We start from the raw sequence: 19474 nt of genomic DNA on the forward strand, positions 1-19474 counted from the left end.
GAGCGCGGGGGGCGGGGCCCGGCGGTGATGGCGCGGGAGGGGTGAGCGGGGGGGGTCGGGGCCGCTTTTGGGGGACTCTGAGGGAGTTTGGGGGGAATTTGGGGGGATTTGGGGTTCCGGGGTGGGGTTGAGGGCTCCTGGAGGGGATTTGGGGGCCACAAGAGGGGTTGCAGGGGTCCTTGGTGGGGGTTGGAGTCTCAGGGCGATCAGTTTTGGGGGGTTCCTGAGGGAGGTTGGGCCTTCCTGAGGGGAGTTTGGGGTCCCTGAGGGGGGATTGGGGGTGCCTGAGGGGAGTTGGGGGTTCTGTGAGGGAATTTGGGGTTCCTGAGGGAAGTTTGAGGTCCCTGAGGGGGGGCTTGGATGTTCCTGAGGGAAGATGGGAGTTCTTGAGGGAGTTTGGGGGCTCCTGTGGGAAGTTTATGGGGTCCCTGAGGGGGATTGGGGGTTTCTGAGGGGATTTGGGGTCCCTGAGGGGAGTTTGGGGTCCCTGAGGGAAGTTTGGGGGTCCCTGAGGGGATTGGGGATCCCTGAGGGGAGTTTGGGGTCTCTGAGGGGGCTTTGGGGTCCCTGAGGGGAGTTTGGGGTCCCTGAGGGGATTGGGGATCTCTGAGGGGAGTTTGGGGTCTCTGAGGGGAGTTTGGGGTCCCTGAGGGGATTGGGGATCCCTGAGGGGAGTTTGGGGTCTCTGAGGGGGCTTTGGGGTCCCTGAGGGATCTTGGGGGGTCCTGGGGTGGTTTGGGCCCTTTGGGGGCGGTTTTGGGGTCTCTGAGCGATTTTGGGGGTCCTTGGGGTAATTTGGGCAGTTTGGGGGGGGGAGGGGAACTGAGGGGATTTTGGGGGTCTCTGGGACATTTTGGGAGGGTCCTGGGGTGGTTTAGGGGGATTTGGGGGTCCCTGGAGCAGCTGGGGCTCCTTGGGGCATTTTTGGGGGGGTTTTAGGGGCATTTTGGGGGGGTTGGGGGTCCCAGGGACAGTTTGGGGGCATTTTTGGGGGTCCCTGTGAGGGTTCTGGGCTCCCTGGGGGATTTTTTGACGGTTTTGGGGCAGTTTGGGGGGAGTTGGGGCTCTTTGGGTCATTTTTGGGTCCCTGGGGGATTTTTGGGGGGGGGTCCCAAATTTCTGAGCCCCTCCCCCCTCCTACTCCTCCCCCTTTCCAGCGCCCTGGAGGATCCAGCTGTGCCCCCAGATGTTGAGGGGCCCCCAAAACGCCTTCCCTGCCCCCGAAACGCCCCAGATGTGGCGGGGGAGGGGCCGGATCCAGATGTCGGAAGCCCGGAAACGCCAAGAGCGGCCCAAAACGCGCCCGGGGCTCCAGATGTGGGGCAGAGACCCCCGAATCCAGGTGTTTTACACCCAAAAATCAGAGCCGGGATGCTGCTGGTGGAGAGCGACACAGATGTGGAAGAGGAGGAGGAGGCGGATCCAGATGTTCGGCCCTCGGGAAGACGGAAAGTGCCCCGGAACGTCCCTGGAGCTCCAGATGTGCAGCCGGAAGCCCCGAGTCCAGATGTTGTGGGGCTTAAAAACGGGCGCGGGGTGCTGGTGGTGGAGAGCGACACAGATGTGGAGGAGGAGGAGGAGGAGGGGGGGGGGATAGTTCCAGATGTTCGGCCCTCGAAGGGACGGAAAGCGCCCCGGAACGTGCCCGGAGCTCCAGATGTGGAGATGGAGACCCCGAATCCAGATGTTGGCGCTACCAAAACCGGGCGTGTGGCACAGCCGGTGGGCAGCGACACAGATGTGGAGGGGGAGGAGGCGGATCCAGATGTGGAGCCCCCGAAACGGCTCAAGATGACCCAAAATGTCCCCGGAACTCCAGATGTGCGGCGGAAACCCCCGAATCCAGATGTGTTACGCCCAAAAATCAGGCCCCGGGTGCTGCTGGTGGAGAGCGACACAGATGTGGAGGGAGAGGAGGCGGATCCAGATGTTCGGCCCTCAAAAAGACGGAAAATGCCCCGAAATGTGCCTGAAACTCCAGATGTGGGGCGGAAACCCCCGAATCCAGATGTGCCCGGCCCCAAATCCGGTCACAGGGCGCTGCTGGTGGAGAGCGACACAGATGTGGAGGAGGAGCCAGATGTGGAGCCCAAAAAACGGCTCCAAATGACCCAAAACGTGCCCGAAACTCCAGATGTGCAGCTGAGGACCCCAAATCCAGATGTTCCCGGCCCCAAATCCAGCTGCAGGGCGCTGCTGGTGGAGAGCGACACAGATGTGGAGGAGGAGGAGGCGGATCCAGATGTTCGGACCTCAGAAGGACGGGAAATGCCCCGAAATGTGCCTGAAACTCCAGATGTGGGGCGGAAACTCCCGAATCCAGATGTTTCGCACCCAAAAGTGGGGCGTGGGGCGCTGCTGGTGGAGAGCGACACAGATGTGGAGGAGGATCCAGATGTGGAGCCCCCAAAACTGCTCCAAATGACCCAAAGCGTGCCCGAAACTCCAGATGTGGCCGCGGAGACCCCGAGTCCAGATGTTCCCGGTCCCCGAAATGGGCTCGGGGCACAGCTGGTGGGCAGCGACACAGATGTGGAGGCGGATCCAGATGTGGAGCCCCCAGAGCAAGTCAAAATTACCCAAAGCATGCCCGGAGCTCCAGATGTGGGGCGGAAACTCCCGAATCCAGATGTTTCTCACCCAGAAACCAGAGCCGGGGAGCTGCTGGTGGAGAGCGACACAGATGTGGAGGAGGATCCAGATGTGGAGCCCCGGAAATGGCCCAAAATGACCCAAAGCGCGCCCGAAACTCCAGAAGTGGCAGCGGAGACCCCGAGTCCAGATGTTCCCAGCCCTCAGAATGGGCTCGGGGCACAGCTGGGGGGGAGCGACACAGATGTGGAGGAGGATCCAGATGTGGAGCCCCCAAAGCAACTGGAAACGACCCAAAACGTGCCCGGAACTCCAGATGTGGGGCGGAAACTCCCAAATCCAGATGTTTCGCGCCCAAAAATGGGGCGTGGGGCGCTGCTGGTGGAGAGCGACACAGATGTGGAGGAGGATCCAGATGTTGGGGCTTCAGAGCGGCTCCAAATGCCCCAAAGCGTGCCCGAAACTCCAGATGTGGCCGCGGAGACCCCGAATCCAGATGTTCCCGGCCCCCGAAATGGGCTTGGGGCACAGCTGGTGGAGAGTGACACAGATGTGGAGGAGGATCCAGATGTTGGGGCTTCAGAGCGGCTCCAAATGACCCAAAGCGTGCCCGAAACTCCAGATGTGGCAGTGGAGACCACAAATCCAGATGTTTCGGGCCCAAAAATGGGGCTGCTGGTGGAGAGCGACACAGATGTGGAGGAGGATCCAGATGTGGAGCCCCCAGAGCGGCTCCAAATGACCCAGAACGACCCCGGAGCTCCAGATGTGGGGGCGGGGAGCCCGGATCCAGCTGTGGAGGCCACCCAGCTGTTCCCGGGCCCGGATCCAGATGTGGAGGGAGAGGAGCCAGATCCAGATGTTCGGCCCCTGGAACGGCTCCGAATGGCCCAGAACGACCCTGGAGCTCCAGATGTGGGGCCGGAAGCCCCGGATCCAGATGTTGGGAGCCCCCAGAGGCTTGGGGTGGCCCAAACCGTGGCCGGGATTCCAGATGTGGCAGGGGGGGACTCGGACTCGGACTCGGACTTGGATCCAGATGTGGCCGCCACCCAGCTGTTCCTGCCCCCGGACCCAGATGTGGGGGAGGCCGAGGCAGATCCAGATGTTGGGAGGAGGCCGGAACGGCTCCGAAGGGCCCGGAGCGCGCCCGGGATTCCAGATGTGGAGGAGGAGGAGGAGGAGGAGGAAGGGCCGGATCCAGATGTGGCCACCCAGCTCTTCCCGCCCCCGGATCCAGATGTTGGGCCCCCAAAACGCCTCCGAACGAGCCGGGGTGGGCGCGGGGTTCCAGATGTGGAGGAGGAGGAGGAGTCAGATCCAGATGTGGCCACCCAGCTGTTCCTGCCCCCTCCCGATGTCGGAGGAGCCCCCGAAGGCCCCGGAATTCCAGATGTGGAGGGGCCGGGGAGCCCCTCCCCCGATCCAGATGTGGCCACCCAGCTGTTCCCGCCCCCGGATCCAGATGTGGCCACCCAGCTGTTCTCGCCCCCGGGTCCAGATGTTGGGGGCCCGGAAGGACCCAGAAGGGCCCCGAACAAGGCCAGCACTCCAGATGTGGGGGCGGGGAGCCTGGATCCAGATGTGGAGGAGGGGGAGGGCTTCGATGTGGCCACCCAGCTGTTCCCGGCTCCCCATCCAGATGTGGAGGAGGGGGAGGGCCCCCCCGATCCAGATGTGGCCACCCAGCTGTTCCCGCCCCCGGGTCCAGATGTGGAGAGCCCCAAGGCGGCCGCGGGCCAGCCCCGGGCTCCAGATGTGCGGCGGGAGAGCCCAAATCCAGATGTTGGGGGTCCCCCAGGCCCCGCCCACCAGGGAGAGGAGGCCCCGCCCACCCCGCAGGTGAATTTTGGGGGGGTCCCTGAAGGGTTTGGGGGGTCCCAGGGGGATTTTGGGGTGAATTTGGGGGGGGTTGGGGGTTCCAGATGCGATTTTGGGGGTCCCTGGGTTGATTTTGGGGTCCCTGGATGGATTTTGGGGGGTCCCAGGAGGATTTTGGGGGTCCCTGGGTGGATTTTGGGGGGTCCTGGATGGATTTTGGGGTTCCCGGATGGATTTTGAGGGTCCCTGGATGGATTTTGGGGGGGTCCCGGGAGGATTTTGGGGTTCCCGGGTGGATTTTGGGGTCCCCAGGTGGATTTTGGTGTTTCTGGGTGGATTTTGGGGGTCCCGGGTGGATTTTGGGGTCCCTGGGTGGATTTTGGAGGGTCCCTGAATGGATTTTGGGGTTCCCGGGTGGATTTTGGGGGGTCTCTGATGGATTTTGGGGTTCCCGGGTGGATTTTGGGGGGTCCCGGGTGGATTTTGGGGTCCCTGAATGGATTTTGGGTGGTCCAAGGTGGATTTTGGGGGGTCCCAGATGGATTTTGGGGTTTCCCGGGTGGATTTTGGGGGGTCTCGTATGGATTTTTGGGTATCCTGAATGGATTTTTGGGGGGTCTCTGGGTGGATTTTGGGGGTTCCCGGGTGGATTTTGGGGTTTCTGGGTGGATTTTGGGAGGTCCCGGGTGGATTTTGGGGTTCCCGGGTGGATTTTGGGGGGTCCCTGAATGGATTTTTGGGGGGTCCCCGGGTGGATTTTGGGGGGTCCCTGAATGGATTTTGGGGGTCCCTGAATGGATTTTTGGGGGGTCCCGGGAGGATTTTGGGTGTCCCAGATGGGTTTTGGGGTTCCAGGATGGATTTTGGGGGCCCCTGGGTGGATTTTGGGGGTCCCAGGTGGATTTTGGGGGTTCCTGGGTGGATTTTGGTGGGTCCCGGGTGGATTTTGGGGTCCCTGGGTGGATTTTGGGGGGTCCCGGGTGGATTTTGGGGTCCCTGGGAGGATTTTGGGGTTTCTGGGTAGATTTGGGTGGGTCCCAGGTGGATTTTGGGGGGTCCTGGGTGGGTTTTGGGGGTCTCTGAATGGATTTTTGGGGGGTCTCTGGGTGGATTTTGGGGTCCCCACCGTTGCCCCTCCCCCCCAGGTGCGGCGCAGTTTGCGATTGGCCGAGCGCAGAGGGGGCGGGGCCTCCGCCGGCCCCTCCCCCGCGGAGAGGGGGCGTGGCCAAGCGCCGAGGCCCCGCCCATCGCCCAAGCCCCGCCCCCAGCGGAGGCGGAGCCAATCGGGGGAGGGGCTCGGGGAGGCCCCGCCCTCCGTGCCCATAAAAGGAAGTGGGCGGGGCTCGGAGGTGACCCCGCCCCCACAGGAGGAGGAGCCAGCAGGGGGCGCCAAGCGCAGGCTCCGCCCCCGGCCGGCGCCGGGCCCCGCCCCCATCCGGGTAAGGGGGGAAACCAGTAGGGACCAGTAGGGACCAGTATGGGCTAGTACAGACTAACAGAGACCAGTAGGGACCAGTATGGACCAGTAGGGACCAGTAGGGACCAGTATAGACTAACAGAGACCAGTATGGGCCACTACAGACTAGTATGGGCCAGTACAGACCAATATGGGCCAGTACAGACCACTATAGACTAATAAAAACCAGTATGGGCCAGTAGAGACCAGTATGGGCCAGTACAGACCACTATAGACTAATAAAATCCAGTATGGACCAGTAGAGACCAGTATGGATGAGTACAGACCAGTATAGACTAATAAAAACCAGTATGGACTAGTACAGACTAGCATACACCAGTACAGACCAATATAGGGCAGTACGGAGTAGCAGAGACCAGTAGAGACCAGTAAGGACCAGTACAGATCAGTAAAGACCAGTATGAACCAGTATGGACCAGTACAGACCAGTAAAGAGCAGTACGGACCAGTAAAGACCAGTAAAGACCAGTATGGACTGGTGCGGACCAGGAGAAACTAGCATGGGCCAGTACAGACCAGTATGGACCACTACAAACCAATACAGAGTAATATGAACTAGTAGAGACCAGTACAGACCAGTACAAACCAGTATGGGCCAGCATGGACCAGTACAGACCACTGAAGACCAGTATGGACTGCTACGGACCAATAGAAACCAGTATGGGCTAGTACGGGCTACTATAGACCAGCATAGACCAGTACGGACCAATATAGACCACTACAGACCAGTATGAATCAATAAAGACCAGTATGGACCAGTACAGATCAATACAGACCAATATGGACCAGTATGCACCTGTAGAGACCAGTAGGGACTGGTATGCACCAGTATGAACCAGTATGGGTTAGTACTGACCAGTGTGCATTAGTATGGACCAGTAGGAACCACTATAGACCAGTATGGACCAATACGGACCAGGAGGGAACAGTGGGGACCAGGGGGACCAGTACCGACCAGTATGGACCAGTAGGGACCAGCGTGGACCAGTACAGAGCAATGCGGACCAGTACAGACCAGTAGAAATCAGTATAGACCAGTATGAACTAATATGGACCAGTACAGGCCTGTACAGACCGATACGGACCAGTATAGACCAGTATGGACCAGTATCGAGTAGTACAGGCCAGGAGGAACCAGCATGGACTAGTATGGACCAGCAGAAACCAATACAGGCCACTGACCGTCCCCAATCTTCCCAGTACGGACCAGTATGAACCAGTACAGACCAATACAGCCCACTGACCCCCCCCAGTGACCTCCCAGTGCTCCCGGTATGGACCAGTACAGACTAGTATGGACCAGTGACCTCCCAGTATGGACCAGTGACCTCCCAGTGACCTCCCAGTGCTCCCAGTATGGACCAGTGACCTCCCAGTGACCTCCCAGTGACCTCCCAGTGCTCCTGGTATGGACCAGTACAGACTAGTATGGACCAGTGACCTCCCAGTATGGACCAGTGACCTCCCAGTGACCTCCTACTGCTCCCAGTATGGACCAGTGACCTCCCAGTGACCTCCCAGTGCTCCCGGTATGGACCAGTACAGACTAGTATGGACCAGTGACCTCCCAGTATGGACCAGTGACCTCCCAGTGACCTCCCAGTGCTCCCAGTATGGACCAGTGACCTCCCAGTGACCTCCCAGTGACTTCCCAGTGCTCCCGGTATGGACCAGTACAGACTAGTATGGACCAGTGACCTCCCAGTATGGACCAGTGACCTCCCAGTGACCTCCCAGTGCTCCCAGTATGGACCAGTGACCTCCCAGTGACCTCCCAGTGACCTCCCAGTGCTCCCAGTATGGACCAGTGCCCCCTCCCAGTCCCCCCCCGTTGTGTCCCCACTGTCCCCAGCTGCTCTTCCGGGGCTGGTGGCACCAACCTGTCCCCAAACGTGTCCCCAGCATGTCCCAGTGTCCCCCAGCTGTCCCTGACCCCCCCAGGGGTGTCCCCAACGTGTCCCCAAACCCCCCAGGGATGTCCCCAGTCTGTCCCCAACGTGTCCCAGTGTCCCCCAGGTGTCCCCAACTTGTCCAGGGATGTCCCCAACCTGTCCCCAATGTGTCCCAGTGTCCCCAACATGTCCCCAACCCCCCCAGGGATGTCCCCAATGTGTCCCCAACCTGTCCCCAGTGTGTCCCAGTGTCCCCCAGGTGTCCCCAACCCCCTCAGGGATGCCCCCAATGTGTCCCCAATGTGTCCCCAAACCCCCCAGGATGTCTCCAGTCTGTCCCCAACACGTCCCAGTGTCCCCAATGTGTCCCCAAACCCCCCAGGGATGTCCCCGGTGTGTCCCCAACCTCCCCAGGCGTCCCTGACCCCCCCAGGGGTGTCCCCAACGTGTCCCCAAACCCCCCCAGGTGTCCCTGACCCCCCCAGGGGTGTCCCCAACGTGTCCCCAAACCCCCCAGGGATGTCCCCAGTCTGTCCCCAACGTGTCCCAGTGTCCCCCAGGTGTCCCCAATCCCCTCAGGGATGTCCCCAGGGTGTCCCAACGTGTCCCCAACCCCCCCAGGCGTCCCTGATCCGTCCAGGGATGTCCCCAGCGTGTCCCCAACCCCCCCAGGTGTCCCCAACCCCCTCAGGGATGTCCCCAGTCTGTCCCCAGCATGTCCCAGTGTCCCCCAGGTGTCCCCAACCCCCTCAGGGATGCCTCCAACGTGTCCCCAACCCCCCCCAGGGATGTCCCCAGTCTGTCCCCAACGTGTCCCCAATCCTCCAGGGATGTCCCCAATGTGTCCCTGACATGTTCCAGTGTCCCCAGCGTGTCCCCACCTCCAGGGGTGTCCCCAACGTGTCCCCAACCCCCCCAGGTGTCCCTGACCCCCCCAGGGGTGTCCCCAACGTGTCCCCAAACCCCCTCAGGGATGTCCCCAGTCTGTCCCCAACGTGTTCCAGTGTCCCCCAGGTGTCCCCAGCTTGTCCAGGGATGTCCCCAACCTGTCCCCAATGTGTCCCAGTGTCCCCAACATGTCCCCAACCCCCCCAGGGATGTCCCCAACGTGTCCCCAACTTGTCCCCAGTGTGTCCCAGTGTCCCCCAGGTGTCCCCAACCCCCTCAGGGATGCCCCCAATGTGTCCCCAGGGACGTCCCCAAACCCCCCAGGATGTCTCCAGTCTGTCCCCAACACGTCCCAGTGTCCCCCAGGTGTCCCCAACCCCCCCAGGGATGTCCCCAATGTGTCCCCAAACCCCCCAGGGGTGTCCCCGGTGTGTCCCCAACCCCTCCAGGCATCCCTGACCCCCCCAGGGTTGTCCCCATCGTGTCCCCAAACCCCCCAGGGATGTCCCCAATCTGTCCCCAATGTGTCCCAGTGTCCCCCAGGTGTCCCCAATCCCCTCAGGGATGCCCCCAATGTGTCCCCAACGTGTCCCCAACCCCCCCAGGCATCCCTGATCCCTTCAGGAATGTCCCCAACCTGTCCCCAGCGTGTCCCCAACCCCCTCAGGTGTCCCCAACTCTCTCAGGGCTGTCCCCAACCTGTCCCCAGCATGTCCCAGTGTCCCCCAGGTGTCCCCAACCCCCTCAGGGATGTCCCCAATGTGTCCCCAACCCATCCAGGGATGTCCCCAACGTGTCCCAGTGTCCCCCAGGTGTCCCCAACCTGTCCAGGGATGTCCCCAACCGATGTCCCTGACGTGTCCCAGTGTCCCCAATGTGTCCCCAAACCCCCCAGGGGTGTCCCCAGTCTGTCCCCAAGGTGTCCCAGTGTCCCCCAGGTGTCCCCAACCTGTCCAGGGATGTCCCCAACCTGTCCCTGACGTGTCCCAGTGTCCCCAATGTGTCCCCAATCCCCTCAGGGATGTCCCCAGTGTGTCCCCAACGTGTCCCAGTGTCCCCCAGGTGTCTCCAACTCCCTCAGGGATGTCCCCAACGTGTCCCCAGTGTGTCCCCAACATGTCCCAGTGTCCCCTCTGTGTCCCCAGGCCTGGTGGCACTCGGGGCTGTCCCCAATGTCCCCTCTGTGTCCCCAGGTGCTGTTCACGGGCCTGGTGGCCTCCCCGGCGCTGCTGGTGGCCCTGGGGACGCTGGGTGGCACCGAGGCCACGTCGGTGCACGACTGCAGCCACCTGGTGACCGACGGCGCCCGGCGGACGCTGAAGCTGCTCTGTGCCCTGGCCAGGGGCGTGCCCATCGTCACCCCCGAGTGGCTGCTCCAGGTGACACCGGGGACAGCGGGGTGGCACTGGGGGCTTGGGGACAATCAGGGACATGGAGGGGACATTGGGGTGGCACTGAAGCTGCTCTGTGCCCTGGCCAGGGGCGTGCCCATCGTCACCCCCGAGTGGCTGCTCCAGGTGACACCGGGGACATTGGGGTGGCACTGGGGACATCAGGGACATTGGGGTGGCACTGGGGGCTTGGGGACAATCAGGTATTGGGGACATTGGGGTGGCACTGGGGACATCAGGGACATTGGGGTGGCACTGGGGGCTTGGGGACAATCAGGGACATTGGGGGGACATTGGGGTGGCACTGGGGGCTCGGGGACAATCAGGGACATTGAGGGGACATTGGGGTGGCACTGAAGCTGCTCTGTGCCCTGGCCAGGGGCGTGCCCATCGTCACCCCCGAGTGGCTGCTCCAGGTGACACCGGGGACACTGGGGATGTTGGGGTGGCACTGGGGACATCAGGGACATTGGGGTGGCACTGGGGGCTTGGGGACAATCAGGGACATTGGGGGGACATTGGGGTGGCACTGGGGGCTCGGGGACAATCAGGGACATTGAGGGGACATTGGGGTGGCACTGAAGCTGCTCTGTGCCCTGGCCAGGGGCGTCCCCATTGTCACCCCCGAGTGGCTGCTCCAGGTGACACCGGGGACAGCGGGGTGGCACTGGGGACATCAGGGACATTGGGGTGGCACTGGGGGCTTGGGGACAATCAGGGACATGGAGGGGACATTGGGGTGGCACTGGGGACATCAGGGACATTGGGGTGGCATTGGGGACAATCAGGGACATTGAAGGGACATTGGGGTGGCACTGGGGGCACTGCAGCCCCGAGTGGCTGCTCCAGGTGACACCGGGGACATTGGGGGGGGGGGGGGGTTGGGGACATTGGGGACAATCAGGGACATCAGGGGACATCGGGGACGTTGGGGTGGCAGTGGGGACATTGGGGTGGCACTGGGGACATCAGGGACATTGGGGTGGCACTGGGGGGACACTGGGGTGGCACTGGGGACACTGCAGCCCTGAGTGGCTGCTCCAGGTGACACCGGGGACATTGGGGGGGGGGGTTGGGGACATTGGGGACAATCAGGGACATCAGGGGACATCAGGGACATTGGGGTGGCACTGGGGACATTGGGGTGGCACTGGGGACATCAGGGACATTGGGGTGGCATTGGGGACACTGGGGTGGCAGTGGGGACATCAGGGACATTGGGGTGGCATTGGGGACACTGGGGTGGCACTGGGGACACTGCAGCCCTGAGTGGCTGCTCCAGGTGACACCGGGGACATTGGGGACAATCAGGGACATCAGGGGGACACTGGGGACACTGGGGGCTTGGGGACAATCAGGGACATTGAGGGGACATTGGGGTGGCATTGTAGGAGTTGGGACATCCGGGGGGACTGGGGACACTCAGGGACATTGGGGACAACAAAAGGGTCTCTGAGGACAAGGAAAGGGGACTTGGGGACACTGGGGTGGCCTTGGGGACAGTGGGAGGGGCTTGGGGACACTGGGGTGGCCTTGGGGACATTGGGGGATGAGGGTGGCCTTGGGGACAGTGGGAGGGGCTTGGGGACACTGGGGTGGCTTTAGGGACAAGGAGGGGGGTGGCCTTGGGGACAGTGAGGTGGCTTGGGGACAATGGGGGGTGGCCTTGGGGACAGCGGCGAGTGGGGGTGGCCGTGGGTGACCCCGATGACCCCAGAGTTCCCACGGTGGCCGTGGGTGACCCCGGTGTCCCCAGAGTTCCCACGGTGGCCGTGGGTGACCCCGGTGTCCCCTGTGTCCCCAGAGTTCCCATGGTGGCCCTGGGTGACCCCGATGACCCCAGAGTTCCCACGGTGGCCCTGGGTGACCCCGGTGTCCCCTGTGTCCCCAGAGTTCCCACGGTGGCCCTGGGTGACCCCGCTGTCCCCTGTGTCCCCAGAGTTCCCACGGTGGCCCTGGGTGACCCCGCTGTCCCCTGTGTCCCCAGAGTTCCCACGGTGGCCGCCCGCTGTCCCCAGCTCCGTTCCTGCCCCGGTGTCCCCCCCTCGGCCTCCGGCTGCGTCCGGCGCTGGCCCGGGCTCGGCGCCAGCCCCTGCTGCAGGTGACTGTCCCCAAATGTCCCCAAATGTCCCCAAATGTCCCCAAACCCAGCCCTGAACCAGCCCTGGGCTCGGTGTCACCCCCTGCTGCAGGTGACTGTCCCCAAATGTCCCCAAATGTCCCCAACACCCTTTTGATGTCCCCAACCCCTTCAATGTCCCCCCACTGTCCCCAATGTCCCCTCAATCCCCCCAAGCCCCCCAATCCCCCACTGTCCCCAAATGTCCCTCAATGTCCCCAATCCCCTCAATGTCCCCAAACCTCCCAACGTCCCCAATCCCCCGATGTCCCCACGATGTCCCCAATCCCCCAATGTCCCCACGATGTCCCCAACCCCCCAATGTCCCCAAGCCCCTCAATGTCCCTGAGTGTCCCCAATCCCCCCGATGTCCCCAATGTCCCCAAGTCCCCAATCCTCTCAATGTCGTCACAATGTCCCCAACCCCCAATGTCCCCAAGGCCCCGATGTCCCCGATGTCCCTGAGTGTCCATAATTCCCTCAATGTCCCCAACCCCCCAATGTCTCCAAATGTCCCCAACCCCCCAATGTCCCCCAATGTCCCCAACCCCCAATGTCCCCAACCCTTCTGATGTCCCCAAATGTCACCAAGCCCCCGATGTCCCCAACACCTTCATTGTCCCTGAATGTCCCCGATGTCCCTGAGTGTCTCCAATGTCCCCACAATGCCCCCAACCCCCCAATGTCCCCAAATGTTCCCAAACCCCCAAATGTCCCCAATCCCCCAAGGTCCCCAACACCTTCATTGTCCCCAATGTCCCCAAACCCCCAATGTCCCCAATCCCCCAATGTCCCTGTGTCCCCAATGTCCCTGTGTCCCCCCGATGTCCCCAGTGCTGTCCCCGGGTCCCCCCCGTGTCCCCCCCGTGTCCCCCCAATGTCCCCCCGATGTCCCCAGCGCTGTCCCTGATGTCCCCCCGATGTCCCCAGCGCTGTCCCCGTGTCCCCCCCAATGCCCCCAGCGCTGTCCCCGTGTCCCCCACAATGTCCCCCCGATGTCCCCCTGATGTCCCCAGCGCTGTCCCCGTGTCCCCCCGATGTCCCCAGCGCTGTCCCTGATGTCCCCCCGATGTCCCCCCGATGTCCCCAGCGCTGTCCCCGTGTCCCCCCCAATGCCCCCAGCGCTGTCCCCGTGTCCCCCCCAATGTCCCCCCGATGTCCCCCTGATGTCCCCAGCGCTGTCCCCGTGTCCCCCCCGATGTCCCCAGCGCTGTCCCCGTGTCCCCCAATGCCCCCCCGATGTCCCCTGATGTCCCCGATGTCCCCAGCGCTGTCCCCGATGTCCCCCTCGTGTCCCCCCGATGTCCCCAGCGCTGTCCCCGTGTCCCCAGGGCTATGGGGTGCACGTCACCCCCAGCGTGCGGCCGCGCCCCGAGGACATTCGGGACATCGTCACCTGCTGTGGGGGCACCTTCCTGCCCCGCCTGCCCCGGGGCCCCGCGGTGAGGGGACAGCAATGGGGACAGTGAGGGGACAGCAATGGGGACAGCAATGGGGGGACAGGGGGGACAGCGGGGGGACAGCAATGGGGACAGTGGGGACTGGGGGACAGTGAGGGGACAGCGGGGGGACAGTGGGGGGACAGCGGGGACAGTGGGGGGACAGCAATGGGGGACAGCGGGGGGACAGCAACGGGGGGACAGTGGGGACAGTGGGGGGACAGCAATGGGAACAGCAATGGGGGGACAGTGGGGACAGTGGGGGGACAGCAACGGGGACAGTGAGGGGACAGCAGGGGGACAGCGGGGACAGTGGGGGACAGCAACAGGAGGACAGTGGGGACAGTGGGGGGACAGCGGGGGGACAGTGAGGGGACAGCAATGGGGGACAGCGGGGGGACAGTGGGGACAGTGGGGGGACAGTGGGGACAGTGGGGACAGCAATGGGGGGACAGTGGGGACAGTGGGGGGACAGCGGGGGGACAGTGAGGGGACAGCAACGGGGGACAGCGGGGGGACAGTGGGGACATTGGGGGGACAGCAATGGGGACAGTGGGGACTGGGGGACAGTGAGGGGACAGCGGGGGGACAGCAACGGGGGGACAGTGGGGACAGTGGGGGACAGTGGGGGGACAGCGGGGACAGCAATGGGGACAGTGGGGACACTGGAGGGACAGCAACGGGGGGACAGTGGGGACATTGGGGGGACAGCAACAAGGACAGTGGGGGGACAGCAACGGGGACAGCGGGGGGACAGTGGGGACATTGGGGGGACAGCAATGGGGGGACAGTGGGGACTGGGGGACAGTGGGGACAGCGGGGACAGCAATGGGGGACAGCGGGGACAGTGGGGGACAGCGAGGGGACAGAGCGGGGACAGTGATGAGACAGAGGGGACAGTGAGGGGGATTGGGGACAGTGGGGGGACACTGGGGGGGATTGGGGACATTGGGGGGGATTGGGGACATTGGGGAGGGGGGTTTGGGGATGTTGGGGACACTGAGAGATTTGGGGACATCGGGGGGACACTGAGGGGACACTGGAGAGATTGGGGACATTGGGGGTTTGGGGACATTGGGGGGACACCGAGGGGGACACTGGGGAGATTGGGGATGTTGGGGACATTGGGGGGACATTGGGGACATTGGGGACAGTGCGGGGGATTGGGGACATTGGGGGGACATTGGGGGGCCATTAGAGACACTGGGGGGACACCAAGGGGACACTGGGGGGACATTGGAGAGATTGGGGACATTGGGACATTGGGGGGACACCGGGGGGACATTGGGGACATCAGGAGCATTGGGGACATGGGGACAGCAGGGAGGATTGGGGACATTTGGGGACATTGAGAGGACATTTGGGGGATTGGGGACATTGGGGGGGATTGGGGACATTGGGGAGGGGGGTTTGGGGATGTTGGGGACACTGGGGGATTTGGGGACATCGGGGGGACACCGAGGGGACACTGGAGAGATGGGGGACATTGGGGGTTTGGGGATGTTGGGGACATTAGGGGCACACCAAGGGGACACCGGGGGGGGACATTGGGGGGATTGGGGACATTGGGGGGACATTGGGGACATTGGGGGGACATTGGGGACATTGGGGACATTGGGGGGACATTGGGGGGGATTGGGGACATTTGGGGGATTGGGGACATTTGGGGACATTTGGGGGATTGGGGACATTTGGGGACATTGGGGACATTGGGGATGGGAGGGGTTTGGGGGTGTTGGGGACATTGGGGGAAGTGAGGGGACATTGGGGACATGGAGGGGTTTGGGGACATCGGGGACAGTGAAGGACATTTGGGGACATTGGGGGGACACCGGGGGGTTTGGGGCCATTGAGGGGTTTGGGGACACCGGGAGGTTTGGGGACACTGGAGGACATTTGGGGGGTTTGGGGACATTGGGGGCATTGGGGTATTTGGGGGGTTTTGGGGTATTTGGGGGTATTTGGGGGGGTTTGGGCTATTTTGGGGTATTTGGGGAGGGTTGGGGTATTTTGGGGCATTTCTGGGGTTTTTTTGGGGATTTCTCACTGGGTTTTTGGGGTATTTTGGGGTACTTGGGGGGCTTTGGGGTATTTGGGGGGGGTTTGGGCTATTTTGGGGGGTTTGGGGTATTTGGGGTGGTTTGGGGGGGTTTGGGCTATTTTGGGGTATTTGGGGAGGTTTTGGGGTATTTTTGGGAGGGTTGGGGTATTTGGGGTGGTTTTAGGGTATTTCGGGGGGTTTTGGGGTATTTTGGGGGGGGTTGGGTTATTTTGGGGTATTTGGGGTGGTTTTGGGGTATTTCAGAGGGTTTTGGGGGGCTTTTGGGGTATTTGTGGGGATTTTGGGGTGTTTTGGGGGGTTTGGGCTATTTTGGGTTATTTGAGGGGGTTTGGGCTATTTTGGGGTATTTGGGGAGGTTTTGGGGTATTTTAGGGGGGTTGGGGTATTTGGGGCTGTTTTAGGGTATTTTGGGGGTTTTGGGGGGCTTTTGGGGTATTTGTGGGGATTTGGGGGTATTTTGGGGGGGTTGGGCTATTTTGGGCTATTTGGGGTGAGGTTTGGGGGTATTTGGGGGGGTTTGGGGGGTCTTTTGGGCTATTTTGGGGTATTTGGGGGGATTGGGCTATTTGGGGTGAGGTTTGGGGGTATTTTGGGCGGTTTGGGGGGTCTTTTGGGGGATTTGTGGGGATTTTGGGGGTTTTTTGGGGGGGTTGGGCTATTTTGGGCTATTTGGGGTGAGGTTTGGGGGTGTTTTGGGGGTCTTTTGGGGGATTTGTGGGGATTTTGGGGGGGTTGGGCTATTTTGGGCTATTTGGGGTGAGGTTTGGGGGTATTTGGGGGGGTTTGGGGAGTCTTTTGGGCTATTTTGGGGTATTTGGGGGGATTGGGCTATTTGGGGTGAGGTTTGGGGGTATTTTGGGCAGTTTGGGGGGTCTTTTGGGGGATTTGTGGGGATTTTGGGGGTTTTGGGGGGGGGTTGGGCTATTTTGGGGTATTTGGGGAGGTTTTGGGGTATTTCGGGGGGTTTTGGGGAGCTTTTGGGGTATTTGTGGAGATTTTGGGATGTTTTGGGGGGGGGTTGGGCTATTTTGGGGTATTTGGGGGGGGTTGGGCTATTTTGGGCTATTTGGGGTGGTTTTGGGGTATTTTGGGGGGTTTTGGGGGTCTTTTGGGGTATTTGGGGGGATTTTGGGGGGGTTGGGCTATTTTGGGGTATTTGGGGAGGTTTTGGGGTATTTCGGGGGGTTTTGGGGGGCTTTTGGGGTATTTGTGGGGATTTGGGGGTTTTTTGGGGGGGTTGGGCTATTTTGGGCTATTTGGGGTGAGGTTTGGGGGTGTTTTGGGGGGTTTTGGGGGTCTTTTGGGGGATTTGTGGGGATTTTGGGGGGGTTGGGTTATTTTGGGGTATTTGGGGTGGTTTTGGGGTATTTCGGAGGGTTTTGGGGAGCTTTTGGGGTATTTGTGGGGATTTTGGGGTGTTTTGGGGGGGGTTGGGCTATTTTGGGGTATTTGGGGGGGTTGGGCTATTTTGGGCTATTTGGGGTGGTTTGGGGGTATTTTGGGGGGTTTTGGGGGTCTTTTGGGGTATTTGTGGGGATTTTGGGGGGGTTGGGCTATTTTGGGCTATTTGGGGTGAGGTTTGGAGGTATTTTGGGGTGTTTTGGGGGGCTTTTGGGCTATTTTGGGTTATTTTGGGCTATTGGGGGGGGTTGGGCTATTTTGGGCTATTTGGGGGTGTTTCGGGGTTTCTCACGGGGCTTTTTTGGGTTTTTTGGGGTGAGATGTGGGGTCCAGCCCCTGCCCTGACCCCCCTCCCCTCCCCCTCCCCCTCCCCTGCAGCCGCGGGTCCTGGTGGTCTCGTGTCCGCAGGACCGGGCTCTGTGGGCTCCGGCCGTGGCCGCGGGGCTGCCCCTGCTCTCGGCCGAGCAGCTCCTGGCGGGGGTCCTGCAGCAGCGCCTCGCCCTCCCCCGGCCCCCAAAACCACCCCAAAAACCCCCCCAAAAAACCCCCCAAAAACCCCCTCAAAAAAAATCTCAAAAACCCCCCCAAAAACCCCCGACCCCGCCCCAAACCCCCCCCGAGCGGCCCCCGCCCCAATTCGGGAGCTCAACCCCTCCCCCGAGCCCCCCCCGGACTCGCAGCGGGCGCAGACCCCCCCAAAATCCACCCCGCGACCCCCCAAATTCGTGGACGCCCCGAAACCCCACCCCAAATACCCCAAAACGGCACCAAAACGCCCCAAAACGGCACCAAAACGCCCCAAAACGGCCCCGGGCTCGTTCAGAGGGTCCTGAACCCTTTTTGGGGGGTTCGACCCCTCCCCAGAGCCCCCCCAGGACCCGGAGTGGGCGCAGAACCCCCCAAAATCCCCCCCGGACCCCGCGGAACCCCCCCAAAAAAACCCCGAGTTCAGGGACGGCCCAAAAAACCCCAAATGTGCCCCAAAACGCCCGAAAGCGGCCCCGGGATCCCCCCGAGGGCGATTTTGGGGTCCCGGAGCTCCCCCCGAGCCCCCCCCGCACCCGGAGCCGCCGGGGACCCCCCCAGAGCCCCCAATAAAGCGAATTTTGGCAGCGGAATTTGGGGCTTTTTGGGGCTTTTTGGGGCTTTTTGGGGGAGCGGCAAAAATCCCGAATTTGGAGGGGGGGGGAGGGGTTGGGGACACCCCGGGGATGGCGCAGGGGGGGTTCGGGCCCAGTTTGTCCCAGTTTGTCCCAGTTTATCCCAGTTCAGTCTGCACTGGTTCAGGCCCAGTTTGTCCCAGTTTGTCCCAGTTCACTCTGCACTGGTTTGGGCCTGATTTGGGCCCAGTTTATCCCAGTTTGTCCCAGTTCACGCTGTACTGGTTCAGGCCCAGTTTATCCCAGTTTGTCCCAGTTCATCCCAGTTCACCCTGCACTGGTTCGGGCCCAGTTTATCCCAGTTTGTCCCAGTTTATCCCAGTTCACTCTGTACTGGTTCAGGCCCAGTTCATCCCAGTTTGTCCCAGTTCACTGCACTGGTTTGGGCCCAGTTTATCCCAGTTCACTCTGGACTGCGTTGGGCCCAGTTCATCCCAGTTCATCCCAGTTTATCCCAGTTCACTCTGTACTGCGTTGGGCCCAGTTCATCCCAGTTTATCCCAGTTTATCCCAGTTCACTCCGTACTGGTTCGGGCCCAGTTCCGCCCTTAGCCCCGCCCCCTCCGGCCCCAGCCAATCAGCGCTCACCCCGCCGGCACAGCAGCCAATGGCAACGCGGGAAGGGGCGGGAGTTCCGTTACCATGGGAACGAGCGAGCGGCATCGCCACGGCAACGGCCGAGGGCGCTTCCCGCTTCCTGTTCCCGCCCGCTGCCGCTCTCAGCCAATCAGCGCTGGCGGCGCGGCCGCGCCGGCCAATGGGAGCGCGGCGGGGGCGGGAGCAGCGTTGCCATGGGGACGGGCCCGCGCGGTCGCCATGGCAACGGGGGCGGCCGGGCCTGAGGCGGAAAAAGCGGGAAAAAGGTAAAAAATCAATCAAAGAAAGCGCTTTTTGTGTGGGGATGGGAGGGACTGGGGGGGACTGGGAGGGACTGGGGACACTGGGATCCCCTCAGGATGCTCGGGGGGCCTTTGCGCAGCCGAGGTTTCCCTGCCAGGACCCCGTGCCCCCTCAGGAACCTGGTTCACCCTTCCAGAGCCCCATTTACTCTTCCAGGACCCCTCTAAGCTCCCATTTACATCCTCAAGACCCTGATTTGCCCTTCCAGGACCCCCCTCAGGCTCCGCTTTCCCTTTCAGGACCCCGTTAACCCCTCCAGACCTCATTTACCCTTCCCCGACCCCCTTCGTCCCCTCAGAACCCCGATTTACCCTTCCGAGACCCCCCCAGCG

The 19474-nt window shown here is 62.1% G+C and overlaps 1 protein-coding gene across 1 annotated transcript; it reads left to right on the forward strand.

The window, feature by feature from the left end:
- Positions 1-15: 15 nt before the first annotated feature.
- On the forward strand, positions 16-18185 carry MDC1 (mediator of DNA damage checkpoint 1). Its single transcript, XM_069000141.1, has 8 exons — positions 16-41; positions 1158-1596; positions 1756-4434; positions 5559-5852; positions 9864-10049; positions 12049-12162; positions 13512-13622; positions 17461-18185. Exons 1-8 carry the CDS (start codon positions 28-30, stop codon positions 18178-18180), a joined length of 4557 nt encoding a protein of 1518 aa, XP_068856242.1. The 5' UTR covers positions 16-27; the 3' UTR covers positions 18181-18185.
- The last annotated feature ends 1289 nt before the right edge of the window (positions 18186-19474 follow it).

Source organism: Aphelocoma coerulescens, unplaced genomic scaffold, assembly GCF_041296385.1.
Source record: "Aphelocoma coerulescens isolate FSJ_1873_10779 unplaced genomic scaffold, UR_Acoe_1.0 HiC_scaffold_75, whole genome shotgun sequence".
NCBI lineage: Eukaryota > Metazoa > Chordata > Aves > Passeriformes > Corvidae > Aphelocoma > Aphelocoma coerulescens.